General features: G+C 56.9%; 3 protein-coding genes across 3 annotated transcripts in view; 1 reads left to right on the forward strand and 2 right to left on the reverse strand.

Moving 5' to 3' along the window:
- Nucleotides 1-14,695, reverse strand: part of CORC01_06047 (UbiD family decarboxylase) — a gene marked incomplete at both ends in the record, with an annotated part of 29,501 nt that extends 14,806 nt beyond the window's left edge. The window contains 2 exons of the mRNA XM_022617689.1: nucleotides 21-14,343; nucleotides 14,409-14,695. Of these exons, the coding sequence (XP_022475745.1) occupies nucleotides 21-14,343; nucleotides 14,409-14,695 (14,610 nt within the window). The remainder of the gene's footprint in view (nucleotides 1-20; nucleotides 14,344-14,408) is intronic.
- A 2,398-nt stretch (nucleotides 14,696-17,093) lies between these two features.
- On the forward strand, nucleotides 17,094-17,831 carry CORC01_06048 (uncharacterized protein; the record flags this gene model as incomplete). Its single annotated transcript, XM_022617690.1, has 1 exon — nucleotides 17,094-17,831. The coding sequence occupies one exon, from the start codon at nucleotides 17,094-17,096 to the stop codon at nucleotides 17,829-17,831; it is 738 nt and encodes a 245-aa protein (XP_022475746.1).
- A 1,549-nt stretch (nucleotides 17,832-19,380) lies between these two features.
- CORC01_06049 (SNO glutamine amidotransferase) lies at nucleotides 19,381-20,450 on the reverse strand (the record flags this gene model as incomplete). The annotated part of the gene is made up of 2 exons (XM_022617691.1): nucleotides 19,381-19,900; nucleotides 20,077-20,450. The coding sequence occupies 2 exons, from the start codon at nucleotides 20,448-20,450 to the stop codon at nucleotides 19,381-19,383; spliced, it is 894 nt and encodes a 297-aa protein (XP_022475747.1).
- Nucleotides 20,451-20,641: the final 191 nt, after the last annotated feature.

The following is a 20,641-nucleotide window of genomic DNA, read 5'->3' on the forward strand; positions in this document are numbered from 1 at the left end:
AAGCCCGAAGTTGCAGTAACCTCTGGCTCGAAGAAGATGATGGTGCCAACGGTATCAGTTCCAGCGGGAGCTGCTGTGGAAAAGGAAGGCAACAAGCCGGTGTATGTGCTGGTAATGGTGGTGTAGGAAGAGACGCCAGGAATTTGAACGCTCGAGCTGGGAACCAGCAGGATGACGGTTCCAACAGCGTCAGTGCCGGCAGGAGGCTGGGTCGAGGTCGCCAGCAACGAGCCCGCGTAGGTGCTGATGATGGTCGTATACGACACGGTGACGCTCGGCACGGTGGCGGAGCCAGTGGGCTGCAGAACGATGACTGTTCCGAGTCCATCGGTACCCACGGGCGGAATGGTGGACGTAACAACAACGGAGCCGTCGTATCCGCTTGTGAGGGTCGTGAAAGAGCCAATGTTGGAGGTCGTGATGAGCAGAGCGGGATCCAGCACGATGACGGTCGCTGGATCTCCAGAGACCGCGGGCAGAATCGTGGACGTCAAAGTCTCGGAGCCGGTGTACGGTCTCGTGATGGTAATGCCCGGGGTGTCTATCGTGATGGGGTTCAAGACGATGACAGTTCCCTGAGTGTCGGATCCGCTCGGGAAGATGGTCGTTACTGATGGGATGGCACCCGAGTAAGCGCTGGTAATAGTGGTGAAGCTGATGCCCGCAGTGCTCGTAGGCACCAAGATAACAACAGCCCCAACAGTTTCAGTACCTGTGGGCAGAATAGTCGAGGTTGAGGGCACGGCGCCGGAGTAGCCGCTGGTGAGCGTAATGAATTGACCAGGAGAAGCACCAAGAGCGGATGTGGGCTCCAGAATGATAATGGTGCCGAGGCCATCGGTGCCGGTAGGCAGGATGGTCGTGATGGACGGAACCAAGCCACTGTAGGTGCTCGTGACGGTGGCGAATGAGATGAGGCTGCTGGCCGTGTCAAGCGCAGAGCTCGGAACAAGGACGACGACATCCCCAGGTTGTCCCGAGGGTCCTGCTGGGAGAGTGGTGGTCAAGGTGACCGAACCGTCGTAGGTGCTGGTCAACACGTTTGGCAAGGCCGCCGTGGGAGTAGTCAAAGCTCCAGTGATGCTCGGGACCAAGATGACCGTGGCACCAGGGTCTCCCGAAGGACCGGCGGGAAGAGTCGTGGTGAGGGTAATCGATCCATCGTATGTGCTAGTCAGGATGTTCAAGTCCGCAGTAGGCGTGGTAATGGCACCAGTAAGACTTGGTACCAAGACGATAGTCGAACCAGGCTCACCTGAAGGTCCAACCGGAAGAGTGGTTGTGAGAGTGACCGAGCCGTCATATGTGCTCGTCAAGAAGCTTCCAAGCGCGGAAGTAGCGCCAGGAACCAGGACGACGGTGGGACCAGGCTCTCCAGAGGGTCCAGCTGGAAGCGTGGTAGTAAGAGTGATGGATCCGGCATAAGTGCTGGTGAAGAAGTTGGGCAATGCCGAAGTCAAGCCAGGTACCAGAACGACCGTCGGACCAGGCTCGCCAGATGGACCAGCTGGAAGCGTGGTTGTGAGCGTAATGGATCCGTCGTACGTGCTGGTGAAGACATTTGGCAGAGCACTCGTGAGGCCAGGGACCAACACCACGGTTGCACCGGGGTCGCCGGACGGGCCGGCGGGAAGGGTGGTGGTGAGCGTGATAGACCCATCGTATGTGCTGGTAAAGAAGTTTGGCAGAGCAGAAGTTGGCAGAGCGGAAGTGAGACCAGGGACCAGAACAACGGTAGGTCCAGGTTCCCCTGATGGACCAGCAGGGAGAGTGGTAGTTAAGGTGATAGACCCGCCATAAGTGCTCGTAAACAGATTAGGCAACGCTGATGTAGCCCCAGGGACGAGAATAACTGTCGGTCCAGGCTCGCCAGATGGACCGGCAGGCAGGGTGGTGGTGAGAGTGATGGACCCGTCGTACGTGCTGGTGAAGAAGTTTGGCAGGGCAGACGTTGGCAGAGCAGATGTCAGGCCCGGGACCAGGACAACAGTAGGTCCAGGTTCTCCAGATGGACCAGCCGGGAGGGTCGTCGTCAATGTCACCGAGCCATCGTATGTGCTCGTGAAGAGGTTGGGAAGTCCTCCAGCTGAGCTCGTTGGAATCAAGATGATGGTCGCGCCAGGTTCACCAGAGGGACCAGCAGGAAGCGTAGTCGTAAGAGTGACCGATCCGTCATATGTGCTCGTGAAGAGGTTGGGAAGACCAGTAGCAGAGACTGTGGGAACCAAGATGATGGTAGCTCCAGGCTCGCCTGAAGGGCCAACGGGGAGAGTAGTCGTCAGTGTGACTGAGCCGTCGTACGTGCTGGTGAAGAGACCAGCTCCCACATTGGTGGCGCTTGGAACCAATACAAGTGTCGGCCCAGCAGGCAACGTGGTTGTGAGAGTGACAGATCCGTCGTACGTGCTGGTCAAGACGTTGGGCAGTGCTGGAGAGCCGGGGATGCTTGGGACCAAGACCACGGTTGCAGGGTCTCCCGAAGGTCCAATGGGCAGAGTGGTGGTCAAGGTGACAGAGCCATCGTAGGTGCTGGTCAGCACATTGGGAATTGCCGGGGCCGTAACACCTGGAACCAAGACAACGGCTGTTGGGTCGCCAGAGGGCCCAATCGGCAGCGTCGTCGTAATAGTGATAGAGCCATCGTAAGTAGACGTGAGAAGACCGGGAACTGTTGGAACAGTGACACTGGGTACGAGAACGACCGTTGCCGGATCGCCCGAGGGGCCAATGGGCAAGATCGTCGTCAATGTGACAGAACCATCGTAAGTAGACGTGAGTACATTAGGAAGGCCAGGCGCAGTGATGCTGGGAACAACACTCGGCACAAGGACCACCGTTGCTGGATCACCCGAGGGACCGATAGGCAGAGTAGTGGTCAAAGTGACGGGGCCATCATATGTTGAAGTCAGAACATTAGGAAGGCCAGGCGCAGTGATACTGGGAACAACACTCGGTACGAGAACCACGGTTGCTGGATCACCCGAAGGACCGATAGGCAGAGTGGTGGTGAGGGTGACGGAACCATCGTATGTTGAAGTCAGGACGTTGGGAAGTCCAGGCGCCGAGACGCTCGGGACAGTGCTCGGAACAAGGACGACAGTAGCTGGGTCTCCTGAGGGACCAATGGGAAGGGTGGTGGTGAGCGTGACAGATCCGTCGTACGTGCTGGTCAAAATGTTCGGAAGACCAGGAGCGCCAGTGTTGCTCGCGCCAGGTACAAGAATGACCGTGGCCGGGTCGCCAGAGGGGCCGATGGGCAAGGTGGTTGTGAGAGTGACCGACCCGTCGTAGGTGCTGGTAAGAACGTTGGGCAGACCGGCACCAATCGAAGACGGCACCAGCACAACCGTCGCCGGGTCACCCGAGGGTCCAATGGGCAAAGTAGTTGTCAAGGTGACCGATCCGTCGTAAGTGCTGGTAAGAATATTGGGCAAGCCAGCACCGATCGAAGACGGCACCAACACGACAGTTGCCGGGTCGCCTGAGGGTCCGATGGGCAAAGTGGTCGTAAGCGTCACCGAGCCATCGTATGTGCTGGTGAGGATGTTGGGAAGACCACCAGCACCAGCACTCGTCGCACCAGGTACCAGAATAATCGTGGCCGGATCCCCAGAAGGTCCAATGGGTAACACTGTGGTGAGAGTAACTGAGCCGCTGTAGGTGCTGGTAAGCACATTCGGGAGTCCAGGAGCATCCGTGGTGGAAGCTCCCGGAACCAGGACGATTGTAGCCGGATCGCCGGAGGGGCCGGCCGGGAGCACGGTAGTGAGCGTGACCGAGCCACCATATGTACTCGTGAGAAGAGTGGGCAGTCCCGGATCATCGGTAATAGTGGCACTGGGAACTAACACAATTGTCGCCGGGTCGCCGGAAGGGCCAGCCGGGAGGACTGTTGTTAGGGTCACAGAACCGCCATAAGTGCTCGTGAGAAGGTTAGGCAATCCAGTAGCATCAGTCGCAGTAACACCAGGAACCAGGATGATTGTGGCCGGGTCACCAGAGGGGCCAACCGGCAGTACAGTAGTGAGCGTGACGGAGCCGGCGTATGTGCTTGTAAGTACATTAGGCAGTCCCGAGGCGTCCGTGATACTACTACCGGGCACCAGGATGACTGTGGCTGGATCACCAGATGGGCCAACCGGCAGTACAGTCGTCAAAGTGACGGAGCCGGCGTATGTGCTTGTGAGGATATTAGGCAATCCAGACCCAGCCGTAATAGTAGGGACACTGCTAGGTACCAGAATAACCGTCGCCGGATCACCGGACGGTCCAATAGGCAGGACTGTGGTCGCAGTGGACGAACCTCCATATGTGCTGGTGAACAAGCCTGGAAGGTTGATGCCGATCGAGATGTCAATAAGTGGAGGGTTGCTGGGCACCAGGATAACAGTAGCGGGATCTCCAGACGGGCCAACCGGGAGAACTGTTGTCACTGTGGATGAACCCCCATATGTGCTAGTGAACAGGCCCGGAAGGTTGATACCGATGGAGATATCGATGAGCGGAGGGATGGCGCTGCTTGGTACCAGGATAATAGTAGCCGGATCTCCAGACGGTCCAAGAGGCAAAACCGTCGTAAGAGTGACCGAGCCTCCGTATGTGCTTGTCAGCACGTTGGGAAGGCCGGGAGCAGCCGTGATGGAAAGAGTATTGCTTGGGACCAGAATGACAGTTGCTGGATCACCCGACGGCCCAATGGGGAGTGTGGTTGTGAGAGTGACTGAACCATCGTAGGTGCTCGTAAGGACGTTAGGGAGACCGGCACCGGTTGAACCAGAGCTAGGCACCAGAATAACAGTAGCCGGGTCTCCAGATGGCCCGACGGGCAAGATCGTCGTGAGAGTCACTGAGCCTCCGTATGTGCTTGTCAGCACATTAGGAAGGCCAGGCGCCGCCGTAGTTGAAGGAACAACGCTGGGGACCAAAATGACAGTTGCTGGATCACCAGAAGGTCCGATAGGCAGTGTTGTCGTAAGAGTGACTGAACCATCATAAGTGCTCGTGAGCACGTTGGGGAGGCCAGCACCGTTCGACACGGAGCTGGGCACCAAGATAACTGTGGCGGGGTCCCCAGACGGTCCAATTGTCAGAATGGTCGTCAAGGTTACGGAGCCTCCGTATACACTAGTCAAAACATTGGAACCAGTCGCGCCTGTTTGGCTTGGAATGGTACTGGGAACCAACACAACAGTCGCCGGGTCACCCGAGGGGCCAATTGGCAGAGTTGTCGTGAGAGTGACCGAGCCGCCATACGTGCTGGTGAGAACGTTGGGCAAACTAGGCGCGGCTGTTTGGCTGGAAGCACCGGGGACGAGGATCACTGTTGCGATATCGCCGGATGGCCCAACTGGGAGGGTTGTGGTCAGAGTGACAGAACCTCCATAAGTGCTCGTCAAGATGTTCGGGAAACCGGGGTCAGCAGTCTGGCTAGGAACCAAAATAACAGTCGCTACATCTCCAGAGGGGCCGACCGGCAATGTGGTGGTCAAAGTAATTGAGCCGCCATAGGTGCTAGTCAATAAGTTGGGCAGACCAGGTGCCGTAGTCTGGCTTGGCACGAGGATCACCGTGACGGGATCTCCAGAAGGACCAACAGGCAGAGCCGTAGTCAACGTGATCGATCCGCCATACGTGCTAGTCAGAATGTTTGGCAGGCCAGGATCAGCTGTTACGCTGGGTACCAAAATGACTGTCGCGATATCACCAGAGGGGCCGACGGGCAATGTGGTAGTCAGGGTGACCGATCCACCATACGTGCTGGTCAAGATGTTGGGCAGACCACCAGCGCCGGTCTGGCTCGGTACCAAGATTACAGTCTCTGGGTCACCAGAAGGACCAACTGGCAATACAGTTGTGAGAGTAGCCGATCCGCCATAAGTGCTGGTCAGGACGTTTGGCAGTCCAGGAGCCGCAGTTTGACTGGGCACCAAGATGACAGTCGCAATATCCCCTGAAGGCCCAACCGGCAAGGTTGTCGTGAGAGTGACCGAACCACCGTACGTCGAAGTCAAGACACTCGGGAGGCCGGGAGCGGCGGTCTGGCTTGGGACGAGAATGACTGTGGCAATATCCCCTGAAGGGCCGACCGGCAAGGTAGTAGTCAGAGTGACCGATCCTCCGTACGTAGAAGTGAGAATATTAGGGAGGCCAGGAGCCGCAGTCTGACTAGGTACCAAAACCACGGTGCCGATAGGCAAGGTCGTAGTCAATGTGACTGACCCATCGTAGGTGCTGGTGAAAAGATTGCTTGGTACAGCGGGAGCCGCGGTCTGGCTCGGCACCAGGATCACGGTCGCCGGGTCTCCAGAAGGTCCAACTGGGAGAGTCGTGGTCAGAGTGACAGATCCATCGTACGTTGAGGTGAGAACGTTAGGCAAGGATGGGACCCCAGTCGTAGTAGGAATCAAAATCACAGTGGCACCAGGCTCGCCAGAGGGCCCGGGAGGTAGAGTCGTCGTCAACGTGACTGAGCCATCATATATGCTGGTCAACACGCCGCCAGGAGCAATCGTCGGTGTGGCGATCGGGGAACTTGGTACGAAGATGACCGTTGCACCGGGCTCTCCAGACGGGCCAGGTGGCAGGGTGGTAGTGAGGGTAATCGAACCTCCGTACGTCTGTGTAAGGATGTTGGGAAGACCCGGATCTCCTGTACTGCTCGGTACCAGAATGACAGTAGCAATATCACCAGACGGACCGACGGGCAAGGTGGTCGTCAGAGTAACTGATCCACCGTAGACACTGGTCAGAATGCCTCCAGGAGTGACCGTCGGTGTGGCGATCGGGGTGCTTGGAACAAAAATGACTGTCGCGCCAGGTTCTCCTGAAGGGCCCGTGGGGAGGACCGTCGTCAAAGTCACCGATCCGCCGTATGTCTGTGTGAGAATGTTGGGCAGACCAGCTCCAGTCGAAGATGGCACCAAGACGACGGTTGCAGGATCGCCCGATGGACCGATGGGCAAGGTAGTCGTCAAAGTGACTGAGCCACCGTAGACGCTGGTCAAAACGCCGCCGACTGAGGGAACAGTTGGTGTCGCACTTGGAGCGCCGGGGATGAAGATAACCGTCGCACCAGGCTCTCCTGAAGGACCCGTAGGAAGTACCGACGTCAACGTCACAGATCCACCGTAGGTCTGGGTCAGGATGTTGGGAAGGCCTGCCGCTGCGGTGCTGGTTGGCACCAGGGTGTTGCTTGGGACCAAGATGACAGTGGCAATATCTCCCGAGGGGCCAACTGGTAAAGTGGTGGTCAGAGTGACCGATCCGTCGTACGTGCTGGTCAGCACGTTTCCTAGGGACTGAGTAGGAGTGACTGAAGGGGCGCCTGGGGCAGAAGGGACAAAGATCACAGTCACACCAGGATCTCCCAAAGATCCTGTGGGGAGGACGGTGGTCAAAGTGACTGAGCCGCCATAGGTCTGGGTCAGGATGTTGGGCAACGTAGGAGCCGCAGTGACGCTCGAGGCGCCTGGCACAAAGATGACAGTTGCAGGATCTCCAGACGGGCCAACTGGCAGTACTGATGTCAAAGTGACTGAGCCTCCGTAGGTGCTGGTCAAAACATTGGGCAGACCTGGAGCACCAGTGGTGCTGGGGGCTCCAGGAGCACTTGGGACGAAAATAATCGTCTGCAGAGGATCTCCCACAGAGCCAGTAGAAATGACAGAAGTCAGAGTAACTGATCCATCGTAAACACTGGTCAAAACATTTGGCAGACCCGTAGCGCCAGTGTTGCTGGGAGCGCCAGTCACGCTCGGGACAAAGATGACAGTCGCGGGATCTCCAGAGGGGCCAACTGGAAGGACTGTTGTCAAAGTGACTGATCCTCCATAAGTGCTGGTCAGAATGTTGGGCAGACCTGCAGCACCAGTGTTGCTGGGAGTGCCAGTCACGCTCGGGACGAAGATGACAGTAGCAGGATCTCCAGAGGGGCCAACTGGAAGGACCGTTGTCAAAGTGACTGATCCTCCATAGGTACTGGTCAGAATGTTGGGCAGACCTGGAGCTCCGGTGGTGCTCGGCACAAAGATGATTGTCTGCGCCGGCTCACCCGATGGCCCAGTTGGCAAGACTGAGGTCAAGATAACTGATCCTCCATAGGTGCTAGTCAGAACGTTGGGAAGACCTGCAGCACCAGTATTGCTGGGGGTGCCAGTCACGCTCGGGACAAAGATGACCGTAGCAGGATCTCCAGACGGGCCAACAGGGAGAACCGTTGTCAGAGTAACTGAGCCTCCATATGTGCTGGTCAGGACATTTGGCAGAGATGGCGCACCAGTAGTAGTAGGAGCACCGGTGACGCTCGGCACAAAGATGACGGTTTGCCCAGGGTCTCCATTGGAGCCGGTGGGCAAGATCGAGGTCAACGTGACTGAGCCTCCGTACGTACTGGTCAAGACATTCGGCAGAGCCGGGGTGGCAGTAGGAGTCGGGATGAGAATAATAGTCGCACCCGGCTCGCCCAAGGGACCAGTCGGCAACGTAGATGTGAGGGTGACGGAACCGCTGTAGAAGCTGGTGAACAAGCCGCCAACAGTGGGCACCGTAGCAGACGGCGTGGCCGTGTTGCTAGGGAGGAAGATGATCGTAGCACCCGGCTCACCGGAGGGACCGGGAGGCAAAACAGAAGTTGACGGCACCAGTCCACTGTAGAAGCTCGTGAGAACTCCGGCCAGGGCAGTGGTCGCGGGGGTGGTCGCAGCAGTGATGCTGGGAACGAAAATGACGGTAGCGCCAGGCCCTCCAGAAGGTCCAACGGGGAGCGTGGACGTGAGAGTAACCGAACCTCCATATGTGCTCGTGTAGAGACCGGCAGCCAAAGCCGATGTAGTGACGGTTGGCAGGCCGGAGCTGCTGGGTAGGAAGATGACGGTGGCACCAGGTTCACCAGAGGGACCAGGGGGTAGCACCGATGTCGAAGGCACCAAGCCGCTGTAGAAACTGGTGATGACAACACCGACGGTGGGCGTTGCCGCGCCTGCTGCACTTGTTGCACTCGGGACGAGAACGATGACCGTTCCAGGATCGTTCGAGTTGACGGGGGCGACAGTGGTAGTCAAGGGAACTGAGCCAGTATAGGTTGACAGCAATGTTGTGAGCAAGTTGTTGCCGACAGTAGGAGTAGCGCCACCGGTAGGGCTGGCAACGTTACTTGGGACCAAGACAATGAGGGTGCCAGGATCTCCAGGGTTGACGGGTGAAGCGATCGCCGTTGACACAATGGAGCCGCCATAAGTCGATGTAACTGTGGTGAGAGGGAAGGCGGGCGTGGCTGTTGGAGAGGCCAGGACATTGCTTGGAACGAGGACGACGAGGGTACCAGTTGAGCCCGTTCCCGATGGCGGAAGAGTCAGGAATGAAGTAGCCGAGCCTCCGTATGTAGAAGTGAGAGTGGCAAAAACCGCACCGGGAGAAGACGTGATGGCCGGCACACCAGCGCTGAGAGTCGAGCTTGGGACCAAGACGACGATGGTTCCCAGGGAGTTTGTTCCAGTGGGAAGAATAGTCGAAGTCGAGGGCACAGATCCGGTGTAGGTGCTGATGAGCGTCGCAAAGCCAGCGCCAGGAGTGGTTCCCGGAGTTGCCGTCGCGCTTGGAAGAAGAACGATGACTGTGCCCAGGCTGTCAGTGCCGGCGGGGGCGAGCGTAGTGGTCGAGGGAACTGATCCAGTGTAAGTGCTGATGAGTGTCACGAGTGATGCGGGTGCGACGGTCGGAGTTGTGACTGCCCCTGAGGTTGGGATGTTGATGGTAGGGCTAGAAGTTGCCGGGTCCTGGCCAACAGTGGGAGTCTGGATAAGAACAAGACCGACACTGCCACTCACAGTGGGCAGAATCGTGGTGATCTGAGTTCCGGTGCCAGAGTAACCAGTCTGAACGGTAATGAACGAGAAACCAGGGGTCGTAGGTGTAGGGGCGACATTCGTGACCTGAGGACTTCCGATAGGAGTCTGGATGATGATGGCTCCAACAGTCTGGGTTCCAGATGGAAAGACCGTGGCGGTAGTCGGAACAGATCCCGTGAAGCCAACAGTCGTGGTGAGGAACGAAAGACCAGACGTGGGCAGCGGTGTCTGAATAATGACGGTTCCCGGGTCGCCGGCGTTCACTGGTGCTAAAGTCGTGGTTGCCACGCCGGAGCCGAAGAATCCAGTCGTAAGAGTAATGAACGAGGCTGGAGAAACCGTGGCTGAAGGAGCAGCAGCAGAAGTAGGCGTCAGGATGATCAAAGTCGTGGGATTGCCGGCGGCGGAGGGAGTCAGCGTGAGGGTCGACGTAGCAGAGCCGGCGAAGCCACTCGTGACAATGACATTGGGCAAAGCACTGGTGACGCCAGGAGCCGCTGTTCCCACAGACGGGGTCTGGACAACCACGCTGCCCGGGTTGGTGCCCGAAGGAGGGAACGTAACCGTGGTGGGCAGAGTGCCGGTGCCAACCGTCGTGGTGAGAATGAAGCCACTCGGGACAGTAGGCGGAGGCGGGTCGCCGCTGATGCTAATGAGAACGGTAGTGCTGAACTGGGTGGGAGTCTGGATCAGGACGATGCCAACCGAGTTGGTGCCCGTAGGCAGGATCGTCACCGTCGTCGGCGTGGTTCCGGTGAAGCCAGTGACAGCCGTGATGAAGCTGTTCGGAGCCACCGCAGCTCCGGTAGTGGGAGTCTGGACGACTATAACCCCGGGCTGAGTGCCGGATGGTGGCAGAGTGAAGGTCGTCGGTGTAGTCCCCGTATAACCAGTCGTAACAACCACAAAGCCGGTGGGCGTGGTGACCGCCGGGGGCGAGCCTCCAGGAGCTGTGGGAGTCTGGACAACCACGGTTCCGATAGTGTTGGTGCCAGAAGGCAAGATGGTGGATGTCGCCGCAATAGGTCCGCCGATGGAGATGGTGACCTGGATCTGCGGCAGACCCAACGAGATGGACGGCACCACCACGCCTCCAGAGAAGATTGGTGTCTGAACAACCACCGTGCCAACTGTGTTGGTCCCACCAGGGAAGAATGTAATCGTAGTAGGCGCAATTCCAGTGAAGCCCTGGGTGGTAGTGGTGAAGATGCTTGCCGCGTTAGTCGCCGAAACCGAGGGGTTCGTAAACGGGGTCTGAACGACCACGAGACCAGAGCCACCTGAAGAGGGCTGCACGGTGATGGTAGTGGGGAGTGATCCGGTGAAGCCAATCGTGGTGGTCTGGAGAATGTTGACGTCGACCGAGACCGTTGGCGTCTGGATCAAGACAACGCCAAGGGTGTTTGTTCCGGTCGGTGCCAGGGTCGTAGTCAGCGGCACAGATCCGGAGAAGCCTTGGAAGAGAGTCGTGAAGACACCAGCGCCTGGAGCGGCAGTCGCGGCGACAGTCGGTGTCTGGATAATCACGAGGCCCACCGAGTTGGTGCCGGAGGGAGGGAGCACGGCTGTTGTTGCTACCGGTCCAGGCTGGGTCAATGTGATGAAGGCACCCAGGCTGAGACTAGGGATAGACAGAATGATGGTGGGCAGGTTGATGGAGATTGGCGGAATGGTGAGTCCAGGAAGCACCAAAGAGCCAGGGTTGACTGCGCCGGGGGCGGTGGCAGCACCGGTTGGCAGAGCCGTGAACAAGGACGAAGGCACCTGGACAAGGACAGTGCCAACAGTGTTCGTTCCCGAAGGCAATAACACATTGGTCAACACGGTTGGAACATTGGCTGGTGTTGTGACCGTCACAAACGGCACTCCAGAGGGGAGGTTCAGCTGAGAAGCAGCTGGAGTGGCGGGTGTCTGGATGAGGACCGTTCCCAGAGTATTTGTTCCAGTTGGCAAAATCACGTTGGTTAGTGCAGCAGGGATGTTTCCTGCCGTCGTCACCGTCGTGAATGGGACTCCAGCAGGCAGAGTGAGTTGAGGGGCAGCTATGTTAGTAGGGGTCTGGACGAGAACAGTTCCTAGAGTGTTTGTCCCCGTGGGAAGCAACACATTGGTTAGCACGGCGGGGACATTACCAGCAGTTGTTACCGTCACGAAAGGCACTCCGGCAGGGAGTGTCAGTTGGGGAGCAGCTGGGTTAGTAGGAGTCAAGACGACAACCGTTCCAAGAGCGCCGCTGACAGCAGGAGGAACGGTGAAGGTCGAGGGCTGGAGACCATTGAACCCGCTCTGGATGGTGGTGAAGGCACCAAGAGCTCCAGGTGCGAGACTGGATGGAACTCCGCCGACACCAGGGGCCTGTGTCTGGGTCTGACCTGGCTGAGCAGGAGCAGGAGCAGTGGCCAGGGGGTTGCCCAAGACCACGACGGTACCAACTGTGTTGGTTCCCACGGGAGGAATGGTGAGGGTGGTGGGAGTTGATCCAACAAGTGGCCCGGTAAAGGTTGTGAAGGAACCCGGCAAAGCCCCTTGGGACGCCGCCGCCGTCGGAGCAGCTGGGTCCGGGGTCAAAACCAATACCACAGGAGCAGTAGATGCAAGGCCCTCCGGAAGTACTGTAATGGTAGTGGGTAGAGAACCCGCGAATCCAGTAGTGATGGTGTTGATCACTTGAGGAGCAACAGTCGCGGCAGGGCCTGCAGGAACAGGCGCGGCGGAACCGGCAGCGTTGGTCAGTGGCGTGAGGACCAAGACTTGCGAAGCTGTCTGGGTTCCGATAGGAGGCAGCGTGACCGTAGTCGGTACAGATCCAGAGTAGCCGCTTGTGAGGACCTGAGGGAGAATTCCTCCGTTAGAAGCCGGGTTTGCCGCAGGCACACTCGGCACATTGGGTTGAGGAGAAACATTGGGTTGAGGAACCGGGTTCGTGATGGGAGGGACTACCGAAGTTGCCGCAGGGTTTCCAATCGAGACTCCCGCGCTGAATCCAACGGGCAGCTGCTCGACAATGGTGGCAACCGGATTATTGCCTTGAGAAGGCAGTGTCAGAGTCAACGGATTCGAACCGTTATAGTTGCCTCGAATGGTGACGAGGTTAGCAGCCAAAGCAGCTGGTGCTGTCGTGGCCGGGTCATTTCCGCCCAGTCCTATGGCCACCACAATAGTTCCGACGCCGGTGGCAGAGCTGCCGACCACAGGCAAAGTGATTGTGGCACCGAGGCCGGCAATTGGGAGCGCCGCCAAAGTTCTGAAGAGGGCTGGCCGAGCAGTGATTGACGGAGTCTGAACAATGATGGTGCCCAGAGTCGGGTTACCGGCAGGCACAATAGTGAGTGAAACTGGGAGGGACCCGGTGTTGCCATCGGTTGTGATTGTTGTGAAAGGGCCCGTAAAGGGGGTGATGGCAGGCTGGACCACGACTGTGCCGGTCTGACCCGTGCCGGTGGGAGGAACCGTGATTGTGACGGGTGAGCCTCCGGTGTTGCCACCGGCCGTGATTGTTCGGTAAGGCCCGGAGAAGGCCGCAGGATCCGGTCTCTGGATGAGAACGGTGAAGAGGCCGTCCGTGGCACCGGCAGCGGGAGGAATCGTGACAGTCGCGGGGCTTGCGCCCTGGCCTCCGCCGACGGTAACGGTTGTGAACGGACCAGCAGCAGGGCCGGTGAAGCCATTCGTGGTCTGCACAATGACTGTTCCAGTTTGTCCTTGGGGTGCCGGGATGGAAAGCGTGGTTGGCGTAGCTCCGGGAACGCTGATCGTCTGGAAGATGCCAGCCAGAGCCGGTGCCGCAGTCTGTACGATGACCGCACCAACACTACCGGCCGTGGGAATAAGTGTAAAGGTTCCCGTCTGGCCGTTTTGGCCCGCAATGCTGACGGTAGTGAGTCTAGCAAGGAAGTCGGCCTCGCCGCCGGCCGTCTGAATGATCTGGAGGACTCCGTTATTTGCCCCGGTCTGCGAAACAAGCCTATTGCTGGGCAAAGTGATAGCAGCGGGCGTAACACCGGCGTTACCAAATACAGTGATGACGTTCTGAGGACCAGTGACGGTGATTGAGAAGCTGTCAAACGTCTGCGCAAAGACCGTACCCGCAGATCCAGTCGAGTCGATGACGGTAAAATTCCTGGGCACTCCCGAGGCACCACCGACGTTGACAGTAGCAAAGATCTGAGGCAGAGCCCCGGCACCAGACGCCGTAGCAGCGACTGTTACCGGAGCTGAGGCAGGGCTCGGTCCGGGGTTGATGATGCTGCTCAGGCCTGGCGCAGACTGGGTCACCAAACGACTTGCGTCGAGAGGAGTGCCCGCGACAGTGGCTGTTTCTGGGACACTGCTGCCAGTGGTGGCGGCAGTGATGGCAAAGGGTGTGAAGACCAAGTAGGTTCCTACGCCATCAGGGCCCGAGGGGAAGATTGTAATTGTGCTTGCCTCTGATCCAGCCTGGCCACCTCTTGTGATGGTCACATAGGCGTTCGGGATAGATGAGACCTGATCGATGATTCTAAGCAGTCAAGTTAGCTTACGTATGTATATATGAAGTCTTGGTGAAAATCATGGATATCTCACCTGGTGACTTGGGAAGTCAGTGTTCCCAGCTTGTCGATCTCGGTGACCAAGGTAAGGGGCGCGTTGGTGATGGTGAGGGTCAGCCCATCATCAAGAACCAGGACGGTGTTGACTGGCAGGAAGGCGCTGATGTAGATGGGCTGCCTGACGATGAACTGCACCGGCTGTACTTCGACAGATGTGATGCCGGCAGCGCAGACAGGATTATCGGGGAACTGAGGCAGGGCGACGGCACGCCAGTAATGGCTGGCGGCGGCCAACAGGCCCAAGGTGGTGGTGAACTTCATGATAGTGAAGCGCTGCTGCGTGATCCCAGCACGATAGTCTCAAGACCGTCCAAGACACCAGGTCTGGAAGCCGAGCAGCAGCAAGGTTACCTCGGATGTGTAAGCGTTGTTGCTGCGTAATCAGAGACGATCTTTGTCTTGTTTCCTTTCGGATATAGATAGAGTTATACAAGAACCTATCTGGTCGCTATTGACCATGCAGTGGCATCTCTCGAGGATGACGGGAGGCGCCGCTGTTTCAACGGGAAGAGGGAAAAGGGGGAAAAGGCCACAAGAGAAAGCCTCAAAGTAAGTGGACGCCGTGAAACAAATACTTGATAAGTTTCTGTACAATGGTAGACGAAGATGGCTCGATTGTTTTAATGGGGAGGTTTTGCTGCAGTTTGTTGCCGTGAGACTGGTGCGTTCCTGTCCAACGGAATGGCTCAGATGTGTGGAATGTCGTTCCTATGCGGACGATGGCGGATCTGGCTTCAGCCCTGGGCGCATGCCAAGTTGGCTCGCACAATGTCTCTATGGGATTGATGGATACGCTATCTCGAGCTCGATTGCAGCATCAAGTTATGACGAGATGTATAATGGGTTGATATCGGGAGCAAGAGAGGCGAATGAAGGAGAGACAGAGAGAGAGAGACAGAGAGAGAGAGAGGGAGAGATGGCGAAACTCCTGTGGCGAGACTCGTACCGGGCCGAGTGCCTCTCGTCGAGAATACGGCAGAAGCCAGAGCCATCTCATTCGAAAACAGGAGGATCGATGCCTTGCCTGACTTCATGGTTACCTACTCTGTGACTGGTTTTGGCCGAGTTCTGCTCGTTCCGGCCAAAGACGTGATGCTGTTCAGAGGCGATTGGTGAGAAGGGAGCCTGGCGTTTTTGGAGATCTAAGACAAGACCGTCAACCGAGAGAGAACTAGAGCCGCTTCGGGAGCTCATGGCGGAATTTCCGCGCCCGGCGGGCCTGACAGAACTGCTCAGAGCCCGCATTTTTACAATCACATTGTTGTCATCAGTAGCGTCAGCGGTGGGTGGGTGTTGGGTGAGGCCCTAGGTATGCACAACACCATGGCCAAGGTGTGTATCCGTACTAGTATTAGACTTTCCCCATCTCAGATTCCGAGCCCGCAAGACGATGACGGTTGGGATGTCAACATCCGCCTGACCCTATGCCTTGCGGGTCTTCCTAATGAGGGAGGGGGATTTGCTCCCGTGCTTAGCAACCTAGGGCCTAGCAGAAGCTCTCTCCGCTAGCTGCCGCCAAGTCTTGGATGACTTGCAGCACATCGTACGAAAGCGTTCACGTGGCGTTGCTGGTGGGCCATTCATATTGTGCCAGTGGGAGGTCGTCAGACGCATTAAAGTGCGAGACGGCCAAGGCAGCTGAAGTTCATCTTGAACAAATGCATCCTAGCTCCCTAGCTAGAGGCGTTCACGTAGCCGAGCCGTTGCTGGCTGTGGACTTGTGTGGCGGTCTCTCTCTCGGTCGCCTCTTTCATCTGCTCTGGGCCACTTTGGATAATATCACCGCCACAGCCCGGAAACGAACGTGAGAGGAGCAGGACGGCGAGACGGAGGTCCTCTGTCCCGAAAGGGGGGTGTAGCACCAGGAAAAGAGGGTTGTTGTCACATAACACACTAGCAGAGCTAGGCCGTAACTAAAGACGGGAATGCGAGATCTACGCAACAGTTGGCGCGATTTCCCCCGGGGGAGCCGTCGCGGTTGGTCAGCCCGTCTAAACTAAGACACCCCTTCAAAGAGCCTAGACCCTTGAACTCAATCTCACCGTTCCCACGGAGCTTTGACATTTTTTATTTTTTTTTTATTTCCGATCTAAGCTCTTGTTCGGATCCGGTTAACCTTGGCTCTGAACAGGACGGCCCGTGACAGTTGAAGCTATCCCTACCTGTCTACCCGACTGACTACAGAGATCCTCTCACGGCCGCACCCGGACGTGGCGCTGGGCGAGGCCAGGCATTGGAGCTTCTGGGCAGAAAGCTCCACGATTGCAGTCACAAAGACCTTGGCGAGTTCGCATTCAGCCGCTCTGCTCAGCAAACCCCCATACTGTCCAACCAGGGCTTTGTGGGAATTGCGTCTTTTCCGGCCTAAGAAAGCCCTTGGGATCCCTTGGGAGCCCTCGGAGGGGCGTCTTTCCAGTCCCAAGGGGGTTGGCGGACAATAGAGTTGACGCCCGAGTAGACATGACGTTCCGGAGATGGACGTCAGGGTCGAGAAACGGCTTGGCGGCCGGCGGGAAGGAGGCATACGATATCGGTCCATCTGGAGATCAAGATGTCCTGATATAGAGTTTGTCCGCATTCCTTCTCCCGCTCGAGATTCTTGCCATTCTTGACCCTGAATCCAATTGCGACACCAACTTCAGCTCTGCCTCTTACAAAAATGTTGCAACTCATATTCGCATTCGCTGCCGTTGCATCTGGCGCAAGGGTCTTCCGCAGACAAGAGGATTGTTCCTCCACCACAACGTTAGATGCTCTCACCGTTACCAGGGTCGAGCCGATCTCGATCTATTTCCTCCCTCAGCAGGCCGCACCCACAGGCACCAACAACAATGACCCCTTCACGGCAGTCTATACCACAGTCTATCCCACCTTCTGCCCAGAGTGCTCTCAGGGTCTGAGGCCAGAGACGTACACCATCACCCAAACCTGTACCGGCATCACAGGATGCCAGCCATCCGGGAGTGCGCTCCCTCCCGGCTTCACCACAACCCAAGCCACCTGCACCGACTGCCCAATACCCTTCAGTGCCGTTCTCACTGTTCCTCAAGCGACTGATGCCGTCGTCACATCGACCTTCCTCGAGACCGTCACCGAGCCCGGTTTGACCACGACCCGCACCATTATCAGGACCTGCGCGAGCGAGCCCTGCTTGCCACAAATCACAAACGTCCCTGGACGTGTTTCCACCATTGATGGGGGCCTCTTCGCCGAGCCGGTTACACAGACAGCCACAGTCACAATGACTGAGAAGTCGACGGCAACCGTCACTGCCGATGCCAACGAGTCATTCCGTCCTGGCAGCTTCAACAGCGGTGCCGGACACATAGTCTCTTCAGACAAATCTCTTGTTCTTTGCGTCAGCGCATTTGTTCTCTTGTTGATCATGTCTTCATAAGCGAGCGGGTCGAGAGCGTGGAGTGTGTCGCAGATTGTGGATGATGTTGATGGCCATGAAGATTCATGAACTTGTAGCCTGCGGATGATTTTGCTTTACTTCTACGGACCACACTTGATACCACTTGTATTCAATACGAACCTATGAGGGTTTCCTTTTTGATTCATTGTATAAACTTACTCCAGTCTGGTACATACTTCATCATATCATCCCAAGAGGACTTTCAAATTCTTTACCAACTAGTAGTTCCATCTAGTAGATAGAGATTCACACACTTAATGAAATCCAACTACCCCTTCCACCCTAAAATCCAGCAAAAACATACAATTTTGTGGTTCTCCCAGTCCATTTCAGATTCTCTGTGCATTCTTCATCTTCCTTGGCTACCTTGTTGGGAGTTGAACCCTCACGCCAATGCCGCTGACAGTGTAATGGAATTATTATCATTCTAAATCCGACCCATCCGAAGTGCTCTTTTCTGGTAAACTAGAACCCAAGCTGCTAGCACTGCGGGTAGCAATCAGATCATGCATGTCCCCTTGATGTCGGTCCCATTTTGGGGTTACACGCAAATTCCAGGGGTCGAAAAGCTCACCACCTTGATGGGTCTGGCAATTTTCCTCTCCTGTTGGAAGAATTGAGAATGATCTGCGCCTCCAAGCCATGTTCCCTATTTTCAAAAAAATTATGCGTCGACGGGTCTTGTCTGCAAGTCATTGCTGAAGATCTTTTCATCACGGCCCTGTCTATCAGGTCCCAATGTCAAGGCACACCCCGTGCCCACCCCAGGAACCATCCCAGGATCACGGACATGGGCACAGCTGGAACCAAAGATGAGGTCAAGGTTCGACCTCATCCTTGGTCCTGGATCTGCACATCAGTCTTGGAAATGTCTGCATTCGTTGAGGCCATCTTGGACCCTGCTGACTGGATGTCTGTCGGCGGCTGAACTAGGTCTGCTGATCATATTCGATTCCGTCTGCTCTATTCTAAATTCTGTCTTTACCCACACTGTTGCCAACCCTCCTCCCGCGGGACCAGTACGTATTATCTCGCACTTTGCTTACCGGCCCGTACTCGCAGGCGAGCCGAGGGGGCTCGCATGATCTGACTATGTGTCTGGGATTGGCGGGAGGTCCAAATTCCGTGCAAGCCACGGATGTCACTAGCCCATTTCTCCTCATTCCAACGACAAAGGCAGCGCTATGCAAACTCTCTGCCCACCCGTTGCTACCAGCACTAAGATCTGCAAATCTCCTCCCGTTGCGTCTGTGCGTGATGCAAGTTATGAATCTCTCTTTGATACCTAATCGTTGCCAGCCGAGTGGGATGTGAAATGTGATGTGATGTGACTTGGAACCGTCGGCCCCAGTGGCATCTGTGGTGGCATTTCGTGGCAATCTGTGGCATATGCCACCCCTCAACGTCGACGCAAAGACGGTACGCCCTCGGTTGACCCCTTCGTCAATGGCTTCGTGTGAGTGTCTTTTTCTCCTTTTGCAAAATATGCGTTGTGACATCACTTTGCTCTGAGTATTCAGCACCGCGCTCATGCGGATGATGTCGGTGCCACGGCCTGCATCACCTGCTCCAACCACCACACGTGGATGCGGACGTCGTCAGTCAGCTCGGGGTGGAAACTCGTGGCAAAGATGTTCTGCTGCCTCACAGCAACAATGTCACCAACCGAGTCGTCCGCAGTGCTCTGGCTGACGCCCGCGGCGGCCTTGCTCTTTCGCCCCGGCAGAACAGCAAGGACCTCGACAGCCGAGGAAGACGGCTTGCCGGCCGCCTCGGACTCCATGTAGAGGATCTCCTCTACAATTGGGGCGCGGATGAAGACGCCGGGGTAAGGGGAGGATGCCGTTTTCGTATTGCCGTCGCCCTGCGTCAGGAAGGGCAGGTCTAGGTCCGCTACGAAGCTCTCAATCTGTCGACCAAAGTGGTTGCGGTGGACGCGCACGCCCAGCCCGCCGATGAGCTCTTGGCCGCCCTTCTTGGTGGCATTTGCCTCATCAGCGAGAAGAATGGCGCCAGCGCAGGTTCCCCAGACTGGCTTACGGTCGACTCTAAAAAGAGGATACGAGTTAGACGTTGTCTCACCAGAAAACTCTCCAAGAAATTCGAGAAAAGTGAGGGGGATGATGGCAATGAGAGAGAAAATCCTGCAGTGTGGAATTTTTCCCAATCTTGCAAATGACATCATGGAAGCAAAGTCGGGTTCGTTCATGGTGAGGTGGCTTACTTGACGAATTCCTTTAGAGGCTCCATCAACCCAGACTGCACCGCGATGAAGGAGATTGTGGTGCTCTCTCCGCCCGGAATGATGAGGGCACCGCAGCTTCGGAGCTCTGCCTCGGTGCGGACCTCGATGGCGGCGATGTCGGGTCCCGGGCTTGGCGACGAAGACTGGGCGGTAGCGAGGTAGGCGGCGGCCTTCCGCACGAGCTCGACATGTTCGTGGAAGCCGCCCTGAAGAGCCAGCACACCGACGGTGAGGGGAGACATTTTGAGAAAAAGGTTGTGAGGTTGAGGAAGCTGTAGCTGATGGCGTTCAGCAGAGTTCTTGAGAATGATGGGCAGAGTCGCAAAAGGTTCCAAATGTCGCGTTTGAGTCATGAACACAGGCAGAGACCTCGGACACCACGCCCCGGACCGGTGCACAGGAGCAAAAGGTTGCAGACTACGAGTACGTACGGATATGCGGAGGGTAATTAGGATAACGGGGATTTGGGGGTTGCTTCGTCGGCCTTGGCGATAACGGCTTGTTGAAGACCCTTGCTAGCTAACGTAAAGTAAGGAACTTTATC

Source organism: Colletotrichum orchidophilum (assembly GCF_001831195.1).
Source record: "Colletotrichum orchidophilum strain IMI 309357 chromosome Unknown Scaffold_44.1, whole genome shotgun sequence".
Lineage (NCBI taxonomy): Eukaryota > Fungi > Ascomycota > Sordariomycetes > Glomerellales > Glomerellaceae > Colletotrichum > Colletotrichum orchidophilum.